At 34.2% G+C, this 26,414-nt stretch overlaps 1 protein-coding gene across 1 annotated transcript; it reads left to right on the forward strand.

Annotated features, from left to right (window-relative positions):
- Positions 1-2,279: 2,279 nt before the first annotated feature.
- LOC105924282 (alpha-tectorin-like) lies at positions 2,280-16,584 on the forward strand. Its single transcript, XM_036131745.1, has 44 exons — positions 2,280-2,497; positions 2,611-2,888; positions 2,996-3,115; positions 3,868-3,891; positions 3,991-4,014; positions 4,241-4,264; positions 4,361-4,384; positions 4,485-4,508; positions 4,699-4,722; positions 4,826-4,849; positions 4,984-5,007; positions 5,108-5,131; positions 5,306-5,329; positions 5,431-5,454; positions 5,801-5,824; positions 6,210-6,233; positions 6,556-6,579; positions 6,682-6,705; positions 6,868-6,891; positions 6,992-7,015; positions 7,186-7,209; positions 7,311-7,334; positions 7,469-7,492; positions 8,194-8,217; positions 8,354-8,377; positions 8,644-8,667; positions 8,846-8,869; positions 8,972-8,995; positions 9,202-9,225; positions 9,327-9,350; positions 10,308-10,331; positions 10,737-10,760; positions 10,895-10,918; positions 11,020-11,068; positions 11,262-11,266; positions 13,044-13,067; positions 13,721-13,744; positions 14,096-14,206; positions 14,781-14,965; positions 15,055-15,215; positions 15,328-15,579; positions 15,670-15,829; positions 15,937-16,042; positions 16,124-16,584. The coding sequence occupies exons 1-44, from the start codon at positions 2,349-2,351 to the stop codon at positions 16,204-16,206; spliced, it is 2,427 nt and encodes an 808-aa protein (XP_035987638.1). The 5' UTR covers positions 2,280-2,348; the 3' UTR covers positions 16,207-16,584.
- Positions 16,585-26,414: the final 9,830 nt, after the last annotated feature.

Consider the following 26,414-nt stretch of genomic DNA (forward strand, 5'->3'; position numbering starts at 1 on the left):
GCACCATATTTCAATGACTGCGTCTTTGATGTCTGCGTGTCGGGAAGTAGAGGCGGTGATCTTCTTTGCAGGTCTCTTGAAACGTATGTCAGTGCCTGTCAGTCTGCTAATGTCCAAATCTACCCTTGGAGACAAAACACCGCCTGTAGTGAGTATAGAAGGCTCTGTGCTGTAATTAATTAAACAAGTGTTTTCTCCAAATGTCTTTAGAGATGTAGCGAGAAAGGTTACATTTAAAGAGATTTTTTTTAAAGATTTGTTTTACAAATCTTGATATTCTTTTTTCCTGACATATAAAGGAATTGACTGTCCAGCCAACAGTCACTATGAGCTCTGTGGAACAGACTGTGGCCACACCTGTGCCAGCAGCATCGATGCTACATGTGACCATGTTTGCTCCGAGGGATGTTTCTGTGATGACGGTTTTTCCAGGAGTGGAACAAGCTGTGTCCCTGTGGAGAGCTGTGGCTGCCAGTATGAAGGCTTCTACCTCAATGTAGGCCATTTTAAGTTACTTTTTTCTGATTCATCAAGGTTTTCAAGTGCAGAAAGTTGGAACTCTTCTGTAAATGCCATATTACACTTATATAATGCATTTATGCCATCCACACACACATATATTTAGATATACTAAATAAAAAGATACATTGATATTTCTTTCTCACAACCTTCTCATTTTTAGGTCACTTAGTATTACCAAAATGATTTCTGTTTGCTAAATGAGAGAACATTGAGATACATTTTGTCTATCATTATGCTCATGGTTAGAACTGTAGATGTTCTAAAATCCCATGCCTTTAAACAATCTGAAACTCTGATAAGTTAATTAATAACAAAATGCTAGGAGTAGCTTCCCTTCACAGTTCTGGGAAGAGAAAAGAGTGTTTAAAGGTAAATTAGTCCCAGATCATGGTGACACTCCAAAAGAGAAAAAAGATATGAAAGAAAAATGTAGAAAAACAGAAAATGGAGAAAAGATGTTTAAAGGGGTCATACCTTATATTTTACATATATTACCCTTCTGAAAATGTATTTAAATAAATGTTCAGTCATTTTTAGGAGAAAAAATATTTTATATGGAGCAAATATAGGTTTTTAAGAGCCCACACAAAAATACCAAATCACTTTCACACGTCTGATTTTCTGGAAGATTTTAACTGAGGCCCAACATAAGCACACAAGATTTAACATTAAAAAGTCCAAATTCCAAGTGATGACTCATTTAAAATAAAACTGTACTAAGACTGTATACCAGGTTAAAATAGCTTCAATAACTAAAATCTCACTGATCGACCTCTTAAAGTTGATCAAACTAAACTAAGTTTAGCTTAAAAACACAATTTAATCACCACAAGCACTGGGTGAAAGGGGGAGCATTTTGCTTGGTGCTGAACATTGCTGTTTGCAGGCCTGCGGAAACAATGCAATGACGACCCTAGATCATTTATCTAAACCTAGTGTTAACCTTGCCCAGGAAAGAAATAGAAAAAAGATTTTTTTAAAAATTACATCACAAGGAGCTACTTTTAGTCATGATTCTTTGTAAATAAGGGCACAGGTTGCAAAAGTTTTTTTTTTGGAACAGAAACTTTGGGCTAATCATCAATCTAGTTCTGCATGATGCAGTTTTCAAACTTTCTTTTTAGCTGCTTTTCTTCTTTACTTGAGCTTAATTTTTTTTTCAATATAGTCACACAATTTATTACATTGTTTTTTCACCTTGCAGGCTGGTGAGTCCTTTTGGACAGACGGATGCTCCCAGCACTGTGAATGTCACGCACCCAATGTCCTGCAATGTAATCCTTCATCATGCTCTCCTGCACAAGAGTGCACCATCAGAGGCGGCCAGCTGGGCTGTTACGACGCAATGTCTACCTGTACCGTATGGGGTGACCCGCATTACATCACCTTCGACGGAGCCCTGGCTCATTTTCAGGGCTCGTGCTCTTACGTCCTAACTGAGAGCTTGAGTCACAGCAACAATGAAACTCAATATAAAGTAGTGGCCACCAACAACCACAGAGGAAACAACCTTGTGTCATTTGTCTCATCAGTTGATATATACCTCTCAAATTCTCCAGAAAGTGTTCATGTCAGGCTTGGGCCTAACAAGAGAGTGAAGGTAAACTTTGTTTTACATAAACAATTTTAGAAATACATTTTTATATGTGTTTGAGCCCTCTGTCTAATTCTCTGAACTCTCATCATCACAGGTAAATGGAGCTGAGGTTTCTCTTCCCACCACCGCAGGAACCGTAGGTCAGGTGTTGAGGCAGGGAAGTTACATAGTGTTTGATGCAGTTGATGTCATAGTCCAGTTTGATGGCTACAGTACTTTACTGGTCAGGATGGGTCGCCAGTATCAGAACAGAGTCACTGGAATGTGTGGGAACTTCAACGGCGATCCTACTGATGACAAAGTTTTGCCCAACGGTACATTGGCCCAAGATGACAATCACTTTGGTCAGAGCTGGAAATCAGAGACGAGCCAAGCAGGGTGAGCTCAGAGTCCAGTTCTCTGTATTTCCCCTAAAATAACTCAGCAATTACAAATCTTTTTTGCAAAGTTAAGCTCTCTAAAATCTCTTAAATGTTTAACACATTTTCTAGATGCGGAACCACTGATGAAAGAAGTGGCAATGGATTGAGTGACTGCAGCTTTATAGAAGAATACACCGAACTCTGCAGAGTCATCACCAACACCAGCGGCCCGTTCAGTTCCTGTCACCTGCACTCTGACCCGCAGCCATTTTTCACTTCCTGTGTTTATGATCTCTGCCTCTACACACCAGCCAATGGCATGCTGTGTTCTGCTGTCTCTGCCTATGAGAAAACCTGCACTGTTTTGGGCCTAAACATCCCAGACTGGCGTTCTCCTTTGCATTGTGGTATGTTTGTTTAGTTAAGTAGATTCACAAAACAAATCTTTTGATTGGTCATTTGCAATGTTCATATTTTCATATTATCTCCACTCTTTCGGATATATTTTACTCAGCTGAGACTGACCCCTGTGAACAGCTGGACTGTGCAGAGTATGAGTGGTGTGGGGAGAAAGATGGTGTGTACGGCTGTTTCCGTGATGAGCACCACCACAGACCCAACAATGAGAGCTACGGTAAGGGGGATAGTTCTAAAACTTTTTTCTACTGTAGAACTGCAGTGATAATTACATTAATTGTTCAGTCACAATCAAACATGATTTGTAAGCTGGTACTTTACTGTTGGTGCACGGCTCGGTGATAGTACGAAGGCCCAAAGTAAGCTTGTCTCAAATGAGCAAAAGCATGAATGACCTTCTTAAGGTCAGGACGATTAAAAAAAAAAAAAAAAGATTAATCTTGGCTACAGCTTGTCCTGACCAAAGAGTCAATTTGCTAATTTAAATATAAAATACTTATCAAATGTTACGCCTACGTGTTCTTCTGATTAAAAGTAAGCACTGACATATGGATTGGTGTTGCCACCATATGATATACATTCAAGTCTTTTGTATGTTTAAAAACAAGAAATTCTATCCCAACCATTTTTGACAGCAGGAATGCAACTTGAGAATGAGAGCATTACTGCCACCTGGCTTCAGAAATATGTAGAAATACGTAGAATCTATCTATCTATCTATCTATCTATCTATCTATCTATCTATCTATCTATCTATCTATCTATCTATCTATCTATCTATCTATCTATCTGTCTGTCTGTCTGTCTGTCTGTCTGTCTGTCTGTCTGTCTAGCTATCTATCTATCTATCTATCTATCTATCTATCTATCTATCTATCTATCTATCTATGCATATAAGTATAAAATTGGAGTTATGTATTTATAGTAGTCACATTAATGTTATATTCAATTATTAATTTGTTCTTATAGGTGGAATGACAACGCAGAATGCTGGTAAGCTGAAAGTTGTATCGTTTTAGGTGTACAAGAAGTAACTAGAGTTATGTATTAATAGTAGTCACATTAATGTTAAAATATTTTTTGTCTTTACAGGTGGAATGACAAGTCAGAATGCAGGTCAGCTGAAAGTTATATCTATCTATCTATCTATCTATCTATCTATCTATCTATCTATCTATCTATCTATCTATCTATCTATCTATCTATCTATCTATCTATCTATCTATCTATCTATCTATCTATCTATCTATCTATCTATCTATGCATAGAAGAATAAAATTGGCATTATGAATTAATAGTAGTCACATTAATGTTATATTCAATTATTAATTTGTTCTTATAGGTGGAATGACAACAAAGAATACAGGTAAGCTGAAAGTTGTATTGTTTTACGTGTACAACAATAAACTAGAGTTATGGAACAATAGTAGTCACATTGATGTTAATATTTTTTTTTTTATAGGTGGAATGACAAGTCATAATGCAGGTAAGCTGAAAGTTGTATTGTTTTACGTGTACATCAATAAACTAGAGTTATGTATTAATAGTAGTCACATTAATGTTAAATTATTTATTTGTTTTTATAGGTGGAATGACAAGTCAGAATGCAGGTCAGCTGAAAGTTCTATCTATCTATCTATCTATCTATCTATCTATCTATCTATCTATCTATCTATCTATCTATCTATCTATCTATCTATCTATCTATCTATCTATCTATGCATAGAAGTATAAAATTGGAGTTACGTCTTAATAGTAGTCACATTAATGTTATATTCAATTATTAATTTGTTCTTATAGGTGGAATGACAACGCAGAATGCAGGTAAGCTGAAAGTTGTATTGTTTTACGTGTACAAGAATGTACTAAAGTTATGTATTAATAGTAGTCACATTAATGTTATTTTTTGTTGTTGTTGTTTTTATAGGTGGAATGACAAGTCAGAATGCAGGTCAGCTGAAAGTTCTACCTATCTAGCTCTCTATTTATCTCTCTATCTATCTGTGCATAGAATAATAAAATTGGCATTATGAATTAATAGTAGTCACATTAATGTTATATTCATTTATTAATTTGTTCTTATAGGTGGAATGACAACGCAGAATGCAGGTAAGCTAAAAGTTGTATTGTTTTACGTGTACAACAACTAACTAGAGTAATTGAATAATAATAGTCATATTAATGTTAAATTATTTATTTGTTTTTACAGGTGGAATGACAAGTCAGAATGCAGGTCAGCTGAAAGTTCTATCTATCTATCTATCTATCTATCTATCTATCTATCTATCTATCTATCTATCTATCTATCTATCTATCTATCTATCTATGCATAGAAGAATAAAATTGGAGTTATGAATTAATAGTAGTCACATTAATGTTATCTTCATTTATTAATTTGTTCTTATAGGTGGAATGACAACGCAGAATGCAGGTAAGCTGAAAGTTGTATTGTTTTATGTGTACAACAATAAACTAGAGTTATGGAATAATAGTAGTCACATTAATGTTAAATGGTTTTTTTTGTTTTTATAGGTGGAATGACAAGTCAGAATGCAGGTAAGCTGAAAGTTGTATTGTTTTACGTGTACATCAATAAACTAGAGTTATGTATTAATAGTAGTCACATTAATGTTAAATTATTTATTTGTTTTTACAGGTGGAATGACAAGTCAGAATGGAGGTCAGCTGAAAGTTCTATCTATCTATCTATCTATCTATCTATCTATCTATCTATCTATCTATCTATCTGTCTATCTATCTATCTATCTATCTATCTATCTATCTATCTATCTATCTATCTATCTATCTATCTATCTATCTATGCATAGAAGAATAACATTGGAGTTATGTCTTAATAGTTGTCACATTAATGTTATATTCAATTATTAATTTGTTCTTATAGGTGGAATGACAACGCAGAATGCAGGTTAGCTGAAAATTGTATTGTTTTACGTGTACAAGAAGGAACTAGAGTTATGTATTAATAGTAGTCACATTAATGTTAATTTTTTTGTTGTTGTTTTTATAGGTGGAATGACAAGTCAGAATAAAGGTCAGCTGAAAGTTCTACCTATCTAGCTCTCTATTTATCTCTCTATCTATCTATGCATAGAAGAATAAAATTGGCATTATGAATTAATAGTAGTCACATTAATGTTATATTCAATTATTAATTTGTTCTTATAGGCGAAATGACAACGCAGAATACAGGTAAGCTGAACGTTGTATTGTTTTACGTATACAACAATAAACTAGAGTTATGGAATAATAGTAGTCACATTAATGTTAAATTTTTTTTTTTTTTTTTATAGGTGGAATGACAAGTCATAATGCAGGTAAGCTGAAAGTTGTATTGTTTTACGTGTACATCAATAAACTAGAGTTATATATTAATAGTAGTCACATTAATGTTAAATTATTTATTTGTTTTTACAGGTGGAATGACAAGTCAGAATGGAGGTCAGCTGAAAGTTCTATCTATCTATCTATCTATCTATCTATCTATCTATCTATCTATCTATCTATCTATCTATCTATCTATCTATCTATCTATCTATCTATCTATCTATCTATCTGTGCATAGAAGAATAAAATTGGCATTATGAATTAATAGTAGTCACATTTATGTTATATTCAATTATTAATTTCTTCTTATAGGTGGAATGACAACGCATAATACAGGTAAGCTGAACGTTGTATTGTTTTACATGTACAACAATAAACTAGAGTTATGGATTAATAGTAGTCACATTAATGTTAAATTGTTTTTTTTTGTTTTTATAGGTGGAATGACAAGTCATAATGCAGGTTAGCTGAAAGTTCTATCTATCTATCTATCTATCTATCTATCTATCTATCTATCTATCTATCTATCTATCTATCTATCTGTGCATAGAAGAATAAAATTGGCATTATTAATTAATAGTGGTCACATTAATGTTATATTCAATTATTAATTTGTTCTTATAGGTGGAATGACAACACAGAATGCAGGTAAGCTGAAAGTTGTATCGTTTTACGTGTACAAGAAGGAACTAGAGTTATGTATTAATAGTAGTCACAATAATGTTAAATTATTTATTTGCTTTTACAGATGGAATGACAATTCAGAATACAGGTAAGCTGAAAGTTCTCTCTATCTATCTATCTATCTATCTATCTATCTATCTATCTATCTATCTATCTATCTATCTATCTATCTATCTGTGCATAGAAGTATAAAATTGGAGTTATGTCTTAATAGTAGTCACATTAATGTTATATTCAATTATTAATTTGTTCTTCAAGGTGGAATGACAACGCAGAATTCAGGTAAGCTGAACGTTGTATTGTTTTACATGTACAACGATAAACTAGAGTTATGGAATATTAGTAGTCACATTAATGTTAAATTCTTTTTTTTGTTTTTATAGGTGGAATGACAAGTCATAATGCAGGTTAGCTGAAAGTTCTACCTATCTAGCTCTCTATTTATCTCTCTATCTATCTGTGCATAGAAGAATAAAATTGGCATTATGAATTAATAGTAGTCACATTAATGTTATATTCAATTATTAATTTGTTCTTATAGGTGGAATGACAACGCAGAATACAGGTAAGCTGAACGTTGTATTGTTTTACATGTACAACGATAAACTAGAGTTATGGAATATTAGTAGTCACATTAATGTTAAATTCTTTTTTTTGTTTTTATAGGTGGAATGACAAGTCATAATGCAGGTTAGCTGAAAGTTCTATCTATCTATCTATCTATCTATCTATCTATCTATCTATCTATCTATCTATCTATCTATCTATCTATCTGTGCATAGAAGAATGAAATTGGTATTATGAATTAATAGTAGTCACATTAATGTTATATTCAATTATTAATTTGTTCTTATAGGTGGAATGACAACACAGAATACAGGTAAGCTGAACGTTGTATTGTTTTACGTGTACAACAATAAACTAGAGTTATGGAATAATAGTAGTCACATTAATGTTAAATTGTTTTTTGTTTTGTTTTTATAGGTGGAATGACAAGTCATAATGCAGGTTAGCTGAAAGTTCTATCTATCTATCTATCTATCTATCTATCTATCTATCTATGCATAGAAGAATAAAATTGGCATTATGAATTAATAGTAGTCACATTAATGTTATATTCAATTATTAATTTGTTCTTATAGGTGGAATGACAACGCGGAATGCAGGTAAGCTGAAAGTTGTATCGTTTTACGTGTACAAGAAGGAACTAGAGTTATGTATTAATAGTAGTCACATTAATGTTAAATTATTTATTTGTTTTTACAGGTGGAATGACAAGTCAGAATGCAGGTCAGCTGAAAGTTCTCTCTATCTATCTATCTATCTATCTATCTATCTATCTATATATATATATATATAAAATTGGGATTATGAATTAATAGTAGTCACATTAATGTTTTATTCAATTATTAATTTGTTCTTATAGGTGGAATGACAACGCAGAATGCAGGTAAGCTGAAAGTTGTATCGTTTTACGTGTACAACAATAAACTAGAGTTATGGAATAATAGTAGTCACATTAATGTTAAATTGTTTTTTGTTTTGTTTTTATAGGTGGAATGACAAGTCATAATGCAGGTTAGCTGAAAGTTCTACCTATCTAGCTCTCTATTTATCTCTCTATCTATCTATCTGTGCATAGAAGAATAAAATTGGCATTATGAATTAATAGTAGTCACATTAATGTTATATTCAATTATTAACTTGTTCTTATAGGTGGAATGACAACGCATAATACAGGTTAGCTGAAAGTTCTCTTTATCTATCTATCTATCTATCTATCTATCTATCTATCTATCTATCTATCTATCTATCTATCTATCTATCTATCTATCTATGCATAGAAGTATAAGATTGGAGTTATGTTTTAATAGTAGTCACATTAATGTTATATTCAATTATTAATTTGTTCTTATAGGTGGAATGACAACGCAGAATGCAGGTAAGCTGAAAGTTGTATTGTTTTACGTGTACAAGAAGGAACTAGAGTTATGTATTAATAGTAGTCACATTAATGTTAATTTTTTTGTTGTTGTTTTTATAGGTGGAATGACAACGCATAATACAGGTTAGCTGAAAGTTCTCTTTATCTATCTATCTATCTATCTATCTATCTATCTATCTATCTATCTATCTATCTATCTATCTATCTATCTATCTATCTATCTATCTAACTATCTATCTATCTATCTATGCATAGAAGAATAAAATTGGAGTTATCTTTTAATAGTAGTCAAATTAATGTTATATTCAATTATTAATTTGTTCTTATAGGTGGAATGACAACGCAGAATGCAGGTAAGTTGAAAGTTGTATTGTTTTACGTGTACAAGAAGGAACTAGAGTTATGTATTAATAGTAGTCACATTAATGTTAATTTTTTTGTTTTGTTTTTATAGGTGGAATGACAAGTCAGAATGCAGGTCAGCTGAAAGTTCTACCTATCTAGCTCTCTATTTATCTCTCTATCTATCTGTGCATAGAAGAATAAAATTGGCATTATGAATTAATAGTAGTCACATTAATGTTATATTCAATTATTAATTTGTTCTTATAGGTGGAATGACAACACAGAATGCAGGTAAGCTGAAAGTTGTATCGTTTTACGTGTACAAGAAGGAACTAGAGTTATGTATTAATAGTAGTCACAATAATGTTAAATTATTTATTTGCTTTTACAGATGGAATGACAATTCAGAATACAGGTAAGCTGAAAGTTCTCTCTATCTATCTATCTATCTATCTATCTATCTATCTATCTATCTATCTGTGCATAGAAGTATAAAATTGGAGTTATGTCTTAATAGTAGTCACATTAATGTTATATTCAATTATTAATTTGTTCTTCAAGGTGGAATGACAACGCAGAATTCAGGTAAGCTGAACGTTGTATTGTTTTACATGTACAACGATAAACTAGAGTTATGGAATATTAGTAGTCACATTAATGTTAAATTCTTTTTTTTGTTTTTATAGGTGGAATGACAAGTCATAATGCAGGTTAGCTGAAAGTTCTACCTATCTAGCTCTCTATTTATCTCTCTATCTATCTGTGCATAGAAGAATAAAATTGGCATTATGAATTAATAGTAGTCACATTAATGTTATATTCAATTATTAACTTGTTCTTATAGGTGGAATGACAACGCATAATACAGGTTAGCTGAAAGTTCTCTTTATCTATCTATCTATCTATCTATCTATCTATCTATCTATCTATCTATCTATCTATCTATCTATCTATCTATCTATCTATCTATCTATCTATCTATCTATCTATCTATCTATCTATCTATCTATGCATAGAAGTATAAGATTGGAGTTATGTTTTAATAGTAGTCACATTAATGTTATATTCAATTATTAATTTGTTCTTATAGGTGGAATGACAACGCAGAATGCAGGTAAGCTGAAAGTTGTATTGTTTTACGTGTACAAGAAGGAACTAGAGTTATGTATTAATAGTAGTCACATTAATGTTAATTTTTTTGTTGTTGTTTTTATAGGTGGAATGACAACGCATAATACAGGTTAGCTGAAAGTTCTCTTTATCTATCTATCTATCTATCTATCTATCTATCTATCTATCTATCTATCTATCTATGCATAGAAGAATAAAATTGGAGTTATCTTTTAATAGTAGTCAAATTAATGTTATATTCAATTATTAATTTGTTCTTATAGGTGGAATGACAACGCAGAATGCAGGTAAGTTGAAAGTTGTATTGTTTTACGTGTACAAGAAGGAACTAGAGTTATGTATTAATAGTAGTCACATTAATGTTAATTTTTTTGTTTTGTTTTTATAGGTGGAATGACAAGTCAGAATGCAGGTCAGCTGAAAGTTCTACCTATCTAGCTCTCTGTTTATCTCTCTATCTATCTGTGCATAGAAGAATAAAATTGGCATTATGAATTAATAGTAGTCACATTAATGTTATATTCAATTATTAATTTGTTCTTATAGGTGGAATGACAACGCAGAATACAGGTAAGTTGAAAGTTGTATTGTTTTACGTGTACAAGAAGGAACTAGAGTTATGTATTAATAGTAGTCACATTAATGTTAATTTTTTTGTTTTGTTTTTATAGGTGGAATGACAAGTCAGAATGCAGGTCAGCTGAAAGTTCTACCTATCTAGCTCTCTATTTATCTCTCTATCTATCTATGCATAGAAGTATAAAATTGGAGTTATGTCTCTCTCTATCTATCTAATTATTGGATAGCCATCTATCAAATAATTTAAAAACTCTATTTTTTATATTGACATCAGTTTTTTAAATGTTATATTTAATCAAATCTTTGTGTTTATAGAGCCGCCAACAACTACAACTACAGGTAAGCTTAAAGTGAAATCTATCTATCCAATAATTAAAAAGAATTATATTATTTTTACTAAATTGACATTAGTTTTATTATTTTTATATTTAATGAAATGTTTGTGTTTATAGAGCCACCAACAACTACAACTACAGGTAAGCTGAAAGTGAACTCTATCTATCCAACAATTAAAAAGAAAAATAGCTTTTTTACTGAACTGAAATTAGTTTTTTTCATTTTATATTTAATGACATCTTTGTGTTCATAGAGCCGCCAACAACTACAACAACAACCACAGGTAAGCTTAATGTGAAGTCTATCTATCCAATAATTTAACAAAACCAAACCATATTTTTGTATATTGACATCAATTTTATTAAATTTATATTTAATGAAATCTTTGTGTTTATAGAGCCACCAACAACTACAACTACAGGTAAGCTTAAAGTGAACTCTATCTATCCAACAATTAAAAAGAAAAATAGCTTTTTCACTGAACTGAAATTAGTTTTATTCATTTTATATTTAATGACATCTTTGTGTTTATAGAGCCGCCAACAACTACAACAACAACCACAGGTAAGCTTAATGTGAAGTCTATCTATCCAATAATTTAACAAAAACAAACCATATTTTTTTATATTGACATCAATTTTATTAAATTTATATTTAATGAAATCTTTGTGTTTATAGAGCCACCAACAACTACAACTACAGGTAAGCTTAAAGTGAACTCTATCTATCCAACAATTAAAAAGAAAAATAGCTTTTTCACTGAACTGAAATTAGTTTTATTCATTTTATATTTAATGACATCTTTGTGTTTATAGAGCCGCCAACAACTACAACAACAACCACAGGTAAGCTTAATGTGAAGTCTATCTATCCAATAAATTAACAAAAACAAACCATATTTTTTATATTGACATCAATTTTATTAAATTTATATTTAATGAAATCTTTGTGTTTATAGAGCCACCAACAACTACAGGTAAGCTTAATCTGAAATCTATCTATCCAAGGATTAAAAAGAAAAATAGCTTTTTTACTTAATTGACATTAGTATTTTTCATTTTATATTTAATTAAATCTTTGTGTTTATAGAGCCGCCAACAACTACAACTACAGGTAAGCTTAAAGTGAAATCTATCTATCCAATAATTAAAAAGAAAAATAGCTTTTTTACTGAACTGAAATTAGTCTTATTCATTTTATATTTAACAAAATCTTTGTGTTTATAGAGCTGCCAACAACTACAACAACTACAGGTAAGCTTAATGTGAAATCTATCTATCCAATAATTAAAAAGAAAAATAGCTTTTTTACTGAACTGAAATTAGTCTTATTCATTTTATATTTAACAAAATCTTTGTGTTTATAGAGCCGCCAACAACTACAACTACAGGTAAGCTTAAAGTGAAATCTATCTATCCAATAATTTAACAAAAACAAACCATATTTTTTATATTGACATCAGTTTTATTAAATTTATATTTAATAAAATCTTTGTGTTTATAGAGCCGCCAACAACTACAACAACAACTACAGGTAAGCTTAATCTGAAATCTATCTATCCAAGAATTAAAAAGAAAAATAGCTTTTTTACTTAATTGACATTAGTATTATTCATTTTATATTTAATTAAATCTTTGTGTTTATAGAGCCGCCAACAACTACAACTACAGGTAAGCTTAAAGTGAAATCTATCTATCCAATAATTCAAAAACAAACCATATTTTTTATATTGACATCAGTTTTATTCATTTTATATTTAATCAAACCTTTGTGTTTATAGAGCCGCCAATAACTACAACTACAGGTAAGCTTAAAGTGAAATCTATATATCCAATAATTAAAAAGAAATATATTTGTTTTACTAAATTGACATTAGTTTTATTAATTTTATATTTAATGAAATGTTTGTGTTTATAGAGCTACCAACAACTACAACTACAGGTAAGCTTAAAGTGAAATTTAACTATCCAATAATTTAAAAGAAAAATAGCTTTTTTACTGAACTGAAATTAATTTTATTCATTTATATTTAATGAAATGTTTGTGTTTATAGAGCCACCAACAACTAAAACTACAGGTAAGCTTAAAGTGAAATCTATATATCCAATAATTAAAAAAAATATATTTTTTATATTGACATCAGTTTTATTCATTTTATATTTAATGAAATCTTTGTGTTTATAGAACCGCCAACAACTACAACAACAACTACAGGTAAGCTTATAGTGAAATCTATCTATCCAATAATTTAAAAACAAACCATATTTTTTATATTGACATCAGTTTTATTTATTTTATATTTAATGAAATCTTTGTGTTTATAGAGCCACCAACAACTACAACTACAAGTAAGCTTAAAGTAAAATCTATCTATTTAATAATTAAAAAAAAATGTTTTGTTCCTGAATTGACATTAGTTTTATTAATTTATATTTAATTAAATATTTGTGTTTATAGAGCCACCAACAACTCCAGCTCCAGGTAAGCTGAAAATGGAATCAATAAATCTATCGATAACAAAATCAATCAGTTATTTTGTATTGACATCAGTTAAATATAGTTTATATTTAATGACATATTGATATGTTAATGATATCAATTCAAGTGTAAAGGTTACTCTCTCTCTCTCTCTCTCTCTCTGTCTCTCTCTCTCTCTCTGTCTCTCTCTCTCTCTCTCTCTCTCTCTCTCTCTCTCTCTCTCTCTCTCTCTCTCTCTCTCTCTCTCTCTCTATTCAATGGTTTACAAAACCCATCTTTAGATTGGTCATGTGTAATGTTATTTTCACATCATCTGTAATGTTTAAGATTTTATTTTTTTTAAATTTGACACAGATCCCTGTGAACAGCTGCACTGTACAGCGTATGAGCGGTGTGGAGAGAAAGACGGTGTGTACGGCTGTTTCTGTGATGAGGACCACCATAGACCCAACAATGAGAGCTATGGTAAGGTTAAAAACATTAAAAAAGTGATATTAACATTTCAGCAGCGTAGAATTTGGTTTAACTCTCATGGATAAAGATACACTTGTGCATCTTTATATGAGAGAGATTTGCTGTCCGAAGGTTAGTTCCCCAATTATTCCCTTTTCAAGAATCAAAATCAACAATTTTATTCTCAGTGTCACCATAATGAAATTTTGTTGAGACTCCGGCTCAGAATCCACCTATATTATAATGACCGAAGTCAGTTAGATTTTTAAATGTAAAATCATTATGTAATAGACCCTCAGTTTACAGCAGTGTTATTTAAATTGAAAGCCAAAGCACTGGCATCTAAGGTGGTGTTGCTACCATATAAAATACATTCAGTCTTTTGTTCGTTTAAAAACTAGAAACTCCAGTCTATCAACTTCTTTGACAGCAGTAATGCAAACCAGTAGAGAATGGAGAGTTTTACTGCAACCTGCTTCAGAGACAAGTAGATCTGTAGATTATCTGTGTATCAGTGAAAGGATAACTGGTGCTGAGTTATAATGGCTCGACTGAACCTCTTAATCTTTCTGTCTCTGGTGAACAGACTCAAACATCACATGCAGCAGCAGTTCAGGCATCATGTCCATCTCTCGCTGCCAGCTGTTTGAAGCAGGCTTTCACCCCAGTGCTCTCCACCTCCGAGATGAATCTTGCAACGGGACGATCCAGGACGGACGACTCGTGTTCCACTTTGACAACGACAACCATCTGTGTGGGACAACTCTGAGGGTATAGTTAGGAAATTAAAACATCTTTTTAAAGCTTACAGGATGTCCCTACGATCAGCTGATACAATTTTTTTAATTTTAATTTTTTAGAGCAATGGAACTCACTTCATGTATGAGAACAGCATTCAGGGGGACGTGGACACTCATGGAGGTCTGATCAGTCGTCAGAGGAACCTTCATCTAAGCTTCTGCTGTGTTTACCCTCTGGAACAGGCCCTGTCAATGTCTGTGGGCATCAATCCCTTGGAGAGGTGACACAACAAATTATGTCTTCGTCCTTTTACCAGCTGTAGCATTCTTCCATTTCAATGTCTCAATTTATAATTTAGCACTGGTTTTAACACTGGTTGGTTTATTCCGCAGCATTCTGAGGAAGAAGCTTTCTGTTGGCATCGGGTCATATCGTATGAGAATGATCCCTTATTTGGATGAAGGCTTCCTTTTCCCCCTCAGCACTAACAGAAACATAGAAATGGAAGTTGATGAGATGTTTTACGTGGAGGTGCGAACAGAGGGAGTGGATCAGCATCAGCTTTCCACAGTTCTTGATTCATGCTGGGCCACGCCGGTCAACCAAGCAAACTACCCCGTCCGCTGGGATCTCATTATTTCACAGTAAATGAGAACATCTGTCATCTGCATAAGTCTATCTTGTTACATAAGTGCCTGCTTTAAATTTTAACTCCTGAATTGTTTGTTTCACAGGTGCCCCAATCCAGCAGATGGAACCGTAGAGGTGATTCAGAATGGTGTCTCCACTGCGGCACGTTTCTCCTTCAGGATGTTCACTTTTACCAACCACACAGAGATCTACCTGCACTGCAATGTTCACTTGTGTCTTTTGACAAACAACAACTGCACAGTTGTAAGTACCATTGTGGGCTTGGCGTGGCTAAAATCATGTATAATGAAATTGTGCACCCTCAGAAGCCTCTAATGTAATTGTTTTGCTTTTTTTTTTTTTTTTTACAGGACTGCTATCCGGGTCATCTCACCCGCGTCCGGAGAGACGTATCTTACCATGACTCAGGAAGTCTATCACTAGGACCACTAGTCCTTGGAGCAAAGCAGACGACTGGTAATTTTATATTGCTTTCATGGCTTTGTAAAGACAAAGATCATGTTGCAAATGACTGACAAATTGTATGTCTTTTTACAGGTGCACCGATCTACAGAAATGGTGCTTCAGGCCACCTGACATCAATTGTTACCCTGATTGTCAGTTTGCTGATGGCCATTTAATATCTATTAAAACTTTACTTATGATTTATGCTGGTTAGAGACATTTTCTGGGATTTTGGTATTTATAGTAATTGGGTGAAAAACAGAAACTATTTTACATTACAATATCAACCATTTGTTGAATCCATGTAAAATGTAGTTGTTACTTTTGTGGGATTTCTGTATTATTACTTGATAATCTAAAAGAATGTGAACTATCAACTGTGATGCAGGTCTTAAAGTTACACATATATAGAGAGTTAATTAAAATCAACAGGAATGATATCAAAGTGTGAAACTGAATATTAAGGATTTTCAGAATGCTTAAATTAATTTTAAGGAAGTTTTTCCTGTGGGCAGATCCATGTATTTAATCATAAAATTTATGAAAATAGTAATTTAAATTAACTTAGTGTGTCTTTTAATAATTTTTTCTGTTGAATAAAAACTTAAACTCTATGATTTGTGTAAGACATGCTCTCTCTGTTATGAAATTGACCGGCAGAGAACTCGATATTCAAGCCAGACACCTTATGTTTAAAAGTTGTATTAAAGATAAGGAACCTAAGAATTTGTGCAAGAAGGAACAACTCTTCGGGAGAATGACATGTTACTGTGAAGTTTTCGTCTCATCCTCATTTGATAGCTTTACTGGTTAAAGTTATGAAATATACAAAAATTTTATTGTTAGTCTTACATTGTGTACCCTCATAACTGGATTACTTTAGATTTAAGGGCAGTGGGATTTTTAATTTTGACTTTACTTTTTGCCCTATTTTTACTTCCAAGATGAACAAAGGTAAGATTGAAACCGGGGACATTTGCGGTATTATACAAAGACTTCAATGAATAGAACAGAGGGTTTCTCGATAAATCTTGAGATCAACACAGGCTCTGGTAATCAAACAACTCTACCAATGTCTCAAAACAACAAATTGCCGATGTCTTGCGTGGAAGGCAAGGCTCTTGCCTCTGCACTATAAATCAGTGCAGAGGCAAGAGCCTCTGCATTCTCTTAAACACCTACAGGTGCTTGGATCTGGTTACTTATATACTCACCAATTTTTAGCTTCAGCTACCACTTTATACATTTCGTATTGATTAAATACTGTATATAATTCAGTGATGGTATCAAGGTGTTGCTGTATGGTATCTGTAGTTCAGTTGGTCTCTTTGCAGGTGATGAAGCAGACTGATGTAGTTTTGTTAATCTATCTTTTCTGTCTCTTTCTTTCACCTTTTCTCCTTTTTCTCTCATGTTCTCTCCTCTTCTACTTTTTCAATATAGTGTCCACATAATATGAATTATTCCCTACATAAATCATAATAAAACGATTTACATATATAAATCAAGCAGAGCACTATGGCAAAAGCAATAAGTATGAAGGTAATTTTGTTTCAAAACTATTTGTGCATTGTAAGTGTGAATTTGAAGTTGTAGAGAGAGTTACATTAAGTTTTGTATTTTAGGAATTGAAAAAAATCACAAGTACATTTTTTTTCTTTTACACCTGTTAAAATGTTAAGTACAAGTACACACATTCTGTTCTACAAATTCACACAATGCACAAATAGTTTTGAAACAAAATTACCTTCATCATAATGCTCCACTTGTGAGAGTAAAATCTGTTGGGCTCTTTTTGGCATTAAGACAACTTTTATTGCCACATTGCCAGACAGGACACTGTAAAACAAATAACAAATAGCCCCCTAGCACCTCAGCAAACAGTTCACACTCCTGGAAATGTCTTGGAGCCAAGCTGAAAAATGAATCTCGTTCTTTGGATCTGACTATATGTCTAACAGGAGGAACCCCTCACCTAGATGACACAGTGTGGCCAACATTAAGATGAAACATCCCCTCATCAACACCAGCACAAAAAAAAAAAACAATAAGCAGCTGGAGCTAACATGATTCCATCTTTTCTAACTCCGGTACCAAGGACTAATCAGCCAGCTTAAGCCATAACACATCCCATCGTGTTTCCAACTGGAAACCCACTAAACTTTGCTGGAATTCCACTGACAAACAGGTTTGCTGCTCTTCAGCAGGAGCCTACGACAGACACCTCTCCTCCAAACACCAACAAGAAGCATGAGACAAGATTAAAGTCTTCAATGACTTTAATGAGCTTTTATCTGTTATTTGCATTAATCATAATTGTTGTGGGACATTTAAACATCTATTTTGACAAGCCAAAAGACAGAGGTGCAAAAAAGCTGTGTGATATACTTGATAGCTTTGGATTGACTCAACATATCAAACAAGCGACATAATCGAGGGCACACTCTCGACATAATTATCAGTAAGGTTGTAAATATTTCCAAGATCTCTGTAATTGATGTCGGCCTGTTGGATGATTTTTATGTTATCTTTGAAAAATCTCCACGGAGAAATGTCCCATTAGTGAGATTTGAAAGAAAATGTTGTAGGGCTGAATGGCATTAAAACTCAACTTCATATTTACTATGGAATCTATTAAGAAAGGCTGCAAAGCAATTACTCATCACTAAACCATGAAAGGGAAATATTATTTGCTAAAATCATAAACAAAAACATCAACAATGCTCATGCTTTATTGACCACAGTTTAAAGACTCACAAACCCTCATGTTATTGTTGTAGGACCTGCAATTAATTTGCCAACTTCTTTTCAAAGAAAAATATAGATGGTTAATCTGCATATCCACACCAAATCCAGTACCAATTTATGCTTAAACATATGAGAAAATGACTACATTTCAACTACTCAACTATAAAAGCTTACAGGAAATTACAAATCAGTTAAGCTCCTCCTCTTGCTGTCTTGATATCCTACCTACAACTTTCCTTTAAAAAAGTTCAGCCTGTCATTGCATCTGACCTGATCCAAATAGTAAATTCATCCCTCTCATCAGGTGTTTCCCCTCAGGCTTTAAAAACTGTAGTTATTAATACCCTGATAAAAGGAGCAATCTGGACAAATCACATCTGCAGACTTACAGACCAATCCCCAGCCTGCCATTTATCAGTAGAATTATTGAAAAAGCTGTGTTTCAACAGCTAAAAAGTTTCATCACAATGACCAACAGCTTTTATGTTTTTCAGTCTGGTTTCCATGCTCACGACAGTACTGACACTGCCCTCATCAAAGAGAAGTTATTTTCTTTGAACCTAAAGAGGACCAAACTAGAGTCAGTGCACAGCTTCAGTTATTACAACTACAAACTAGTGATCAGTGTAGTGATAGATTCAGACCTGAACCTTCAAGGACACATAAAGACAAAGTCAGCCATCTACCACCTGAAGAACATTCCCAGGATTAAAGGACTAATATAAAGAAACTCACCCATGTGTTTATCTTTAGCCACATATGCAAACAAGCTTAAATCAGAGGCAATCAGACTTTCGCTCAGTTCTTTCTGAAGATGTTTCAACACCTATCCAGGAGCCTTTGTCAATTCTGGTGCCTCGCACTTGAGCAATCTGTAGTTGGTGCACAGCTGTTTTTAAGGACATGGAGGCCCATCCTCCAAAGCGCATTCTAATCCGCCTAGGAGGATGGGCCGGATACTGCCGGATGGGCCGGATACTGTAAAGCGATGTCTTTACAGGTCTACTCAAAAATCAATTAGACAACTGTTGCTGATCCAGAACGCTGCTGCTCGTGTTCTCACTAAAACCAGGAAGATAGAGCTCATCACCTCAGTTCTGAAGTCCTTACACTGGCTCCCTGTAGCTCAGAAAATAGACTTTAAAATACTTCTGCTGGTTTATAAATCACTGAACTGCTTAGCACCAAAATAGATTAAAAACCTGTTGTTGCTTTATCAACCTTCCTACGAGCAACTGAACAGTAGTCACTGAGGCAGGTAATGGTTATTTTTTTGGCACGGAAATAATGATAGGGGATTTCAGGCAGACAGGGACAATGGAGAGCTGTAGGGAGAGGTTAAAGATGTTGAGAAAAATCCCTGCTAGGTCGGACACGAAAATGCTAGCAGATTTTCGTGTCCGACCTGACTGTGGCTTGATGGGTTGAGTAGTTGTCTGGCAATCAGAAGGTTGTGGGTTTGATTCCAGCTTCCCCTTGCCACATGTTGATGTGCCCCTGGGCAAGGCACTTAACCCCAAATTGCCTACTGAGCTGTGTCTTGGTGTATGGGGAGTGTTGGCCTTGTGGTTAGAGCAGCGCGCTTGCACTCAGAAGGATGCAAGTACCCGGTTTGATACCCAGCGCCTGCACTCTGGGTCCCTGAGCAAGACCCTTAACCCCTGGACGCTTCCCAGGCGCCGCACATGGCAGCCCACTGCTCCCCTAGGGTGATGGGTTAAAAGCAGAGAACAAATTTCATTGTAATGTATGTTTCAATGACAATAAAGATGATATTACTATGGCTAGAAAATAACTGCTTCCGTTGAGCTTGATATTTATTCAAAAAGAACTTTATTGGATACTATTTTGGGATTATCTAAAATTCAATAGACATAGAAACAGAAAGGTAAAAGGCAAGAAAGGAAGAGAAAAGTTTTTTTGGAGGTATCTTTGAATTCCTGAAAATTAAACAGAAACTTTTCAATGTACTTACACAAAAAAAGACCCCCTGTTCCACTCTAACTCAGTTAAAGTAAGTATGTTTTATTGTTTACCATTGAATGTTGCTTATTAGTAAAGCTTGTTTTGTTTTATTTTTATGAATAGAAGGTTGAAACCTGCTAAATCTAGACAGTGATTTTTTCCCCAGATACAAGAAACAAACTTCCAGGTCCCTTTTTGAATAAATGCAGATGCACAAGACTGTCGTACCTGCTCTTCCCCTTCTCAGGGAGAAGAGGAAGAATAAATATTTCTATCATAGCTTTAAAAAAACAAACCTCAATGGGAAGGTTAAGATCTTGTCCTTAGCCACTAAATGGCGAAAGAGGATTACTGAAGTGACAGGTTAATGCACAGGTCAGCAAACTTATCAATTCTACTCAATCCAAAAATACTTTATTGTACCTGAAGGGAAATTAAATAAATGAAATAAATTGTGCATGTTCAGTTCAAACAGCCATGTTTTGCCATACTGCTACAAAATTAATATTGAGATATAAACACTAAGAGAAGACGGCTGGTGGAAGAAACACGATCTGGCGGGAAAGAGCGGGCTGAGGAGGGTTTATATACGGAGATATGCAGGTGGACTAAGTCTGACTTGATTGAAGGCAGCAGGTGGCAGTGATCAGGCGTGGAGTGATGACTAGAGGCAAACTGGGCTGAATGGGAGGTGGAAAACTCTAGAAAATGTCAAAAACTGAACCGTGACATATTAAAAAAAAAAATCAATTTTGGGCCAAAATAAATCACCCAACTTTCAAAAAGTAAAGAAATCCGCAAATCCTTGATGATAAAAAAACCGGTCCAAAATTAGCATTAAGAACCCGACATACAATACGACTGTGGATAGTAACTATATTGGAATTCCTGAAAGAATATCATATAGCTTTTACAAATTTTCACAATACTCAGAACTTTTTTGAACTACACTTAAAGACATGTATGTGTTCATCATTTCATGTACCCAATAACTTTAGCCGATATGCGTACAGCAGTCACAAATATTACAAGTACACTGAAATAAAGTCTAACCGGATTGATTTTCAACGGCCGCAGCCCCATTTGCACAGGGCAGACAATCTCTTGACGTTTGTTTCTGTCGCAAAGCATAAGCCTATCACAGAATGCAGAGAAACGAGAGCATATCTCAATTTTCAATTAACAATGTCTGCCTTGTTTTCACAAAAGCTGGCTTACACGTCATAGTCACCTCAATATAAAGGCCAAAGCCTTAAAAGATTTCTGCATTGACAAGAGTGCATGGCTTACAGCAGGAAAATGGAGGGTGTATCCCACGCTACTTGAGTCTGAGTGACGGTCTCAGATAGAATTAAACATAAAAAGTTCAAAAAAGCTAAAATAACCCATAAAACCACGCAATAACTCTTTCATATGGGTGTTTTCTAATGTATTATCAAGTAAACCATGTTTTATCGATAGTTTTAGATCAGTTTTTAAAAGGTTTGAAGAGCCTCATTCATTTCAGATTTTCATTCGTAAAAAAGCCAAAACTGTATAATTTCCCTTCAACCTCACAATTCTGAATTACTCTGGTTTGATCAAATATATAAAATCAACATATAATACACTGAAGCCTGTGGGTGTAATGTAACAAAAACTGGAAAACTTTTGTCGGAAAGCAGGGTAGTGTATGTCCTTATAAGTCACTATGTAGCATAATAGTAACAGGAAAGAGCCTTATTTTTTCACTGTAAGCAGCCGGGGAAAAAAAAAAACACATTTTGCTAGCACGTCGTAAAACCCTAAAACTCGCCTGAAAAGCTTTGATCTTATTATTTACCCCCGGCATTGTGTTTGATTACAGAAGGGGCATTATGCTGCATCATGCTGTCGCCCGTCTCATCGGGGGACACCTAGCCCAGCAGGGGATGGGAGCCTCCCTTTGCAGCCTCTAAACTTGTCTGATTGAATAAGCTTTGATCTTACATTTATTTTCCCCCCACCCTTATGCCGGTTAAGATGCGACTTCACAAACAAACGCATCAGAGTTTTGTTTTAACAAACTCCTCACAAAACAGCCCGGCTGTAGCTCACGTTCAGTTGACTATTAGAATGACGGGGAATATTACGTTCTCAGCAGAGTTACTGAGCGTGTCTGTAAATGTACCGTTTGCTTAGAGGGAGAAAGAATTGAGGAGAAACCCTATCTTACCGTTGTGTGGTTATTGGCAGAACAAGAGTGGAGCATGCATGGAGATGGTATTTTTTTATTTATTTTTTTATTTTGCCTCCTTTTTCTTTTCCGTTGTTCTGTATGAGCTACAGATTTATGTGTATAATCTGTTTGTCATCAACCACAGCCCTTTAGTGTCAAGAGACAAGTTGTAATGCTAAAGAGCAAAGTTTCCTACCCTGCAAATGCAGAGTATAAGTCTGAAGGTTCATACAACTAAAGTTACACATTTGGTTATAAGTAACCCCACAAAAACCACATTTCTTGACCATCTCCATATGCATTAAAGAATTAAATATAGAAAAGAATAATTAAATAAATAGGCAAATAAATACTTAAAGTTGATGTGTGTGTGTGTGTGTGTGTGTGTGTGTGTGTGTGTGTGTGTGTGTGTGTGTGTGTGTGTGCGTGCGTGTGTGTGTGTGTGTGTGTAAGGTGGAGGTCAGGAGAGGAGTCACATAGGGGTGACAGGTGTCATAAAATGGGGAGGGGTCAGGAAGGGGGGGGGGGGTCAGGAAGTGGGACATCCGGGGAGGGGGGGGGGGCAGGTGTCATAAATCAAGGGTCATAAATCACGTTTTTGACATAAGGTATATACTATGTTTTTTTCACAATAATTCTCTCTGTAACCATGTGAGGTTCTTTCACATGGGAAGGTTATGCAGATATGATCAGAGTTATTTACATCAATGAAATTTTCCACAACATTTTCTATGCATATTTAGTCTAAAACAAAGACTGTGTTCAACCAACTTTTGATTGATTATTGCATTCAGTTTTGTGTTTATAAAGTGGAATCTGTTGTGGTTATGTGCTCTAGCGTTTGGAGCTTGTAAGGAACTACGTGTTCTGCTACATAAAATACTGACATAACCTTTTCCATTTAACTTTAAAAATTGTTTTGTATTATGTTTTACTAATCCACCCAGCTTTAAGCAATTTATATATGGATGTTTATGTAGATTTATTATATTACAAAATAAAATTAACCGATCTTAAAAACTGCAGTTGAAGTGTGACAGTTAAAAGTTGACCTAGATTGATGTAGCATCCTACCTGTCAGTCAGCTGTCCCTCAAGTGTTTGCATGCCAGTTCAAAGACAGCAAACAATCACAGTGAACCAACAGGAACATTTCCTACCAATGTGACCTTTAATTGTTTTTACTCTGAAGCTAAACGTTTGTTTGTGTGTTCACAATGTACTATAATTAAAATAAGGCAGAATGCACACACCCTTTATATCAAACAACAATTGGAAAACTTCTAACAGCTGCTGCTCTTACTGCAAATAATTTCAAGCTCGTGAAAGAAAAGTAGGAGATTCACTTTATCAACATTTGTGGTTAAACATTGTTCTGCATTAGAAAAAAAATCTGAGATTGCTTTATTGTTTTGAAGGTTAACTGCAATATGACTCCATTCCTTGGTCAGCTGAGCCAACACTTAGGTTTCACCAGCAAAAGCTTCCCCCAGCCGACTTATCTTCATCTTGTGGTTCAGGTCAAACTACATTTGTTGTTGTCAAATACACTGCCTGGCCAAAATAAAAGTAGCCCATGCAGTAAATGTCCAATGTGAGGCTCGTACATATTTGCTTAGTTAAATCTAGGGGGCGACTTTTATTTTGGCCAGGTTGTGTAGAAAAAGCTTAAGACAGACAGCAAAACAGAAACTCAAGACTTGTCTCATGACTTACCTTCTAAATTTAAAAACAACCTTTAAGTTTGTACAAAGCTAATGTTGCTTTTTCCTATAATCACATCGAACAAGCTATCCAAAATAACTGCTTTTGCTTTTATATTTGCCTTAATACTTCATACATTCAACAATTTATCTGAAATGGTTCTAGAGACTTTAATTTATACAACAGTTGCTGTGAACTTGTCTGCTGTACATACGTGATGTAAAGCTCAGGCTTCTCCATGTTGGTTTGTTATTATATATAAGGCTATACTTGGACTACTACCTATGTAGTTCCTGAAGTGCATAGAAAAATCATATTCTACCAATTCTTAGGCAAATATCTCAGCTAATCAATATCAATTGTATCACAATAAGCACAAGCTAAACAATTAATCCCATTTTAATTTCTTCATAAAATAAAATGTAGCTTCACCATCAGTGTGTACGTGCAAATTCAAAGCAGAAAGAGGAAGACATGTGACACTGTCAAAATAGAGTACGACCCACTTATCTGGTAATGGAAGTTTGAGTGCAAAGTTGCTTTGGCATTCCAAGTGTTTCTTGAAATTTCCTATGTTTGAGGCTATCTCCTCTATCTGAGACCTAGTTTTACTTTAAAGGAAACTCAACACATCTCCTGCAAATATTTTAAGCCTTGAGTTACAGGAACTTGATCTCAGGTGAATTAGGTATGGCTTTCTCTTACTTGTAGGTTTGTAAAGTACAGAAAATGTGAACAGTTTTAAATCAAACTGGGAAGAATTGGTGCATGTCCCTGTTGTTTCACTATTATGAGAAATGTTTCCCCTCATTAATGTGCTTGAGGTCTGATCAGATCAGATAATATAAATTGGCAGCTCTCCTGTAATGTGAGGTTGTTTCTGCAATCTTGAGCTTCAAAGACAGCACACGGTGTGTAGGGTAAATTGCAATTTACTTTGAATAAACATCTAGACCCATATTCACAGTGATTCTCATAGTCCTCTCAGAGAGCTCCTATCTTAGCTCAAACATTCTTGCAAAAGAGTTTTACCTTAATGGTGTGAATGACCCAATTCTAGCAAAGCAAGTGACGCAATTAAGGCAAATAGAGTGAAGCACGCCTGCGATGGATGCAAATCGAATTTAACTGGAGTTAAAAAAATCGGAGTTTTTCTTTAAATTTGCATCGCATCAGAATATCAGGGACTGGACATTGTTGTGACTGAAGGTGAAGGAGCGCAGCAGAGACAAAGCTTTTTTCGATCAAAATGGTGGATAGAAAAATTGCATAGGAATGCTCTTTGAAAAAGGCCGTTTTAATTTAGCCCTGCTGTGACAGAAACCTGGTCAGATGGGACTCAAATGACAACTCAAGCATTTTCCAAAATTCTGTGGTTTAATGACAGTTTAAACGTTAGTGCTCGGAGGACCAGTCAAGAGAGCAAAGTTATCCAAAAAACACCGGGCAGAGTCAAAGCACAAATTATGTCCAAAAGACACTACTCCAAAAAAAGTAAAAAAAAATAAATAAAAAAAAACTGGACTGGAGGTTTGAAGATGTTTCGCTTCCTATCCAGAAAGCTCAATTCAAATGTCTGGAGTAGTGTGGAATACCAAGCGTTATATTATTGCCCAAAAAGGCCTTGTTATGGCTTGGATAACATGCAAGTTAAACCGAAACTGGTACACCCCTTTGCAATGGGGAGTCATTAGGGTCATTGTTGGCCTGACTTACAGGGGAGATGTTGTAATCACCTGCATGGAGGTGAGTATTGAGGTGAAAATTGGAA

The sequence above is a fragment of the Fundulus heteroclitus genome, unplaced genomic scaffold, assembly GCF_011125445.2.
Source record: "Fundulus heteroclitus isolate FHET01 unplaced genomic scaffold, MU-UCD_Fhet_4.1 scaffold_457, whole genome shotgun sequence".
Classification (NCBI taxonomy): Eukaryota; Metazoa; Chordata; class Actinopteri; order Cyprinodontiformes; family Fundulidae; genus Fundulus; species Fundulus heteroclitus.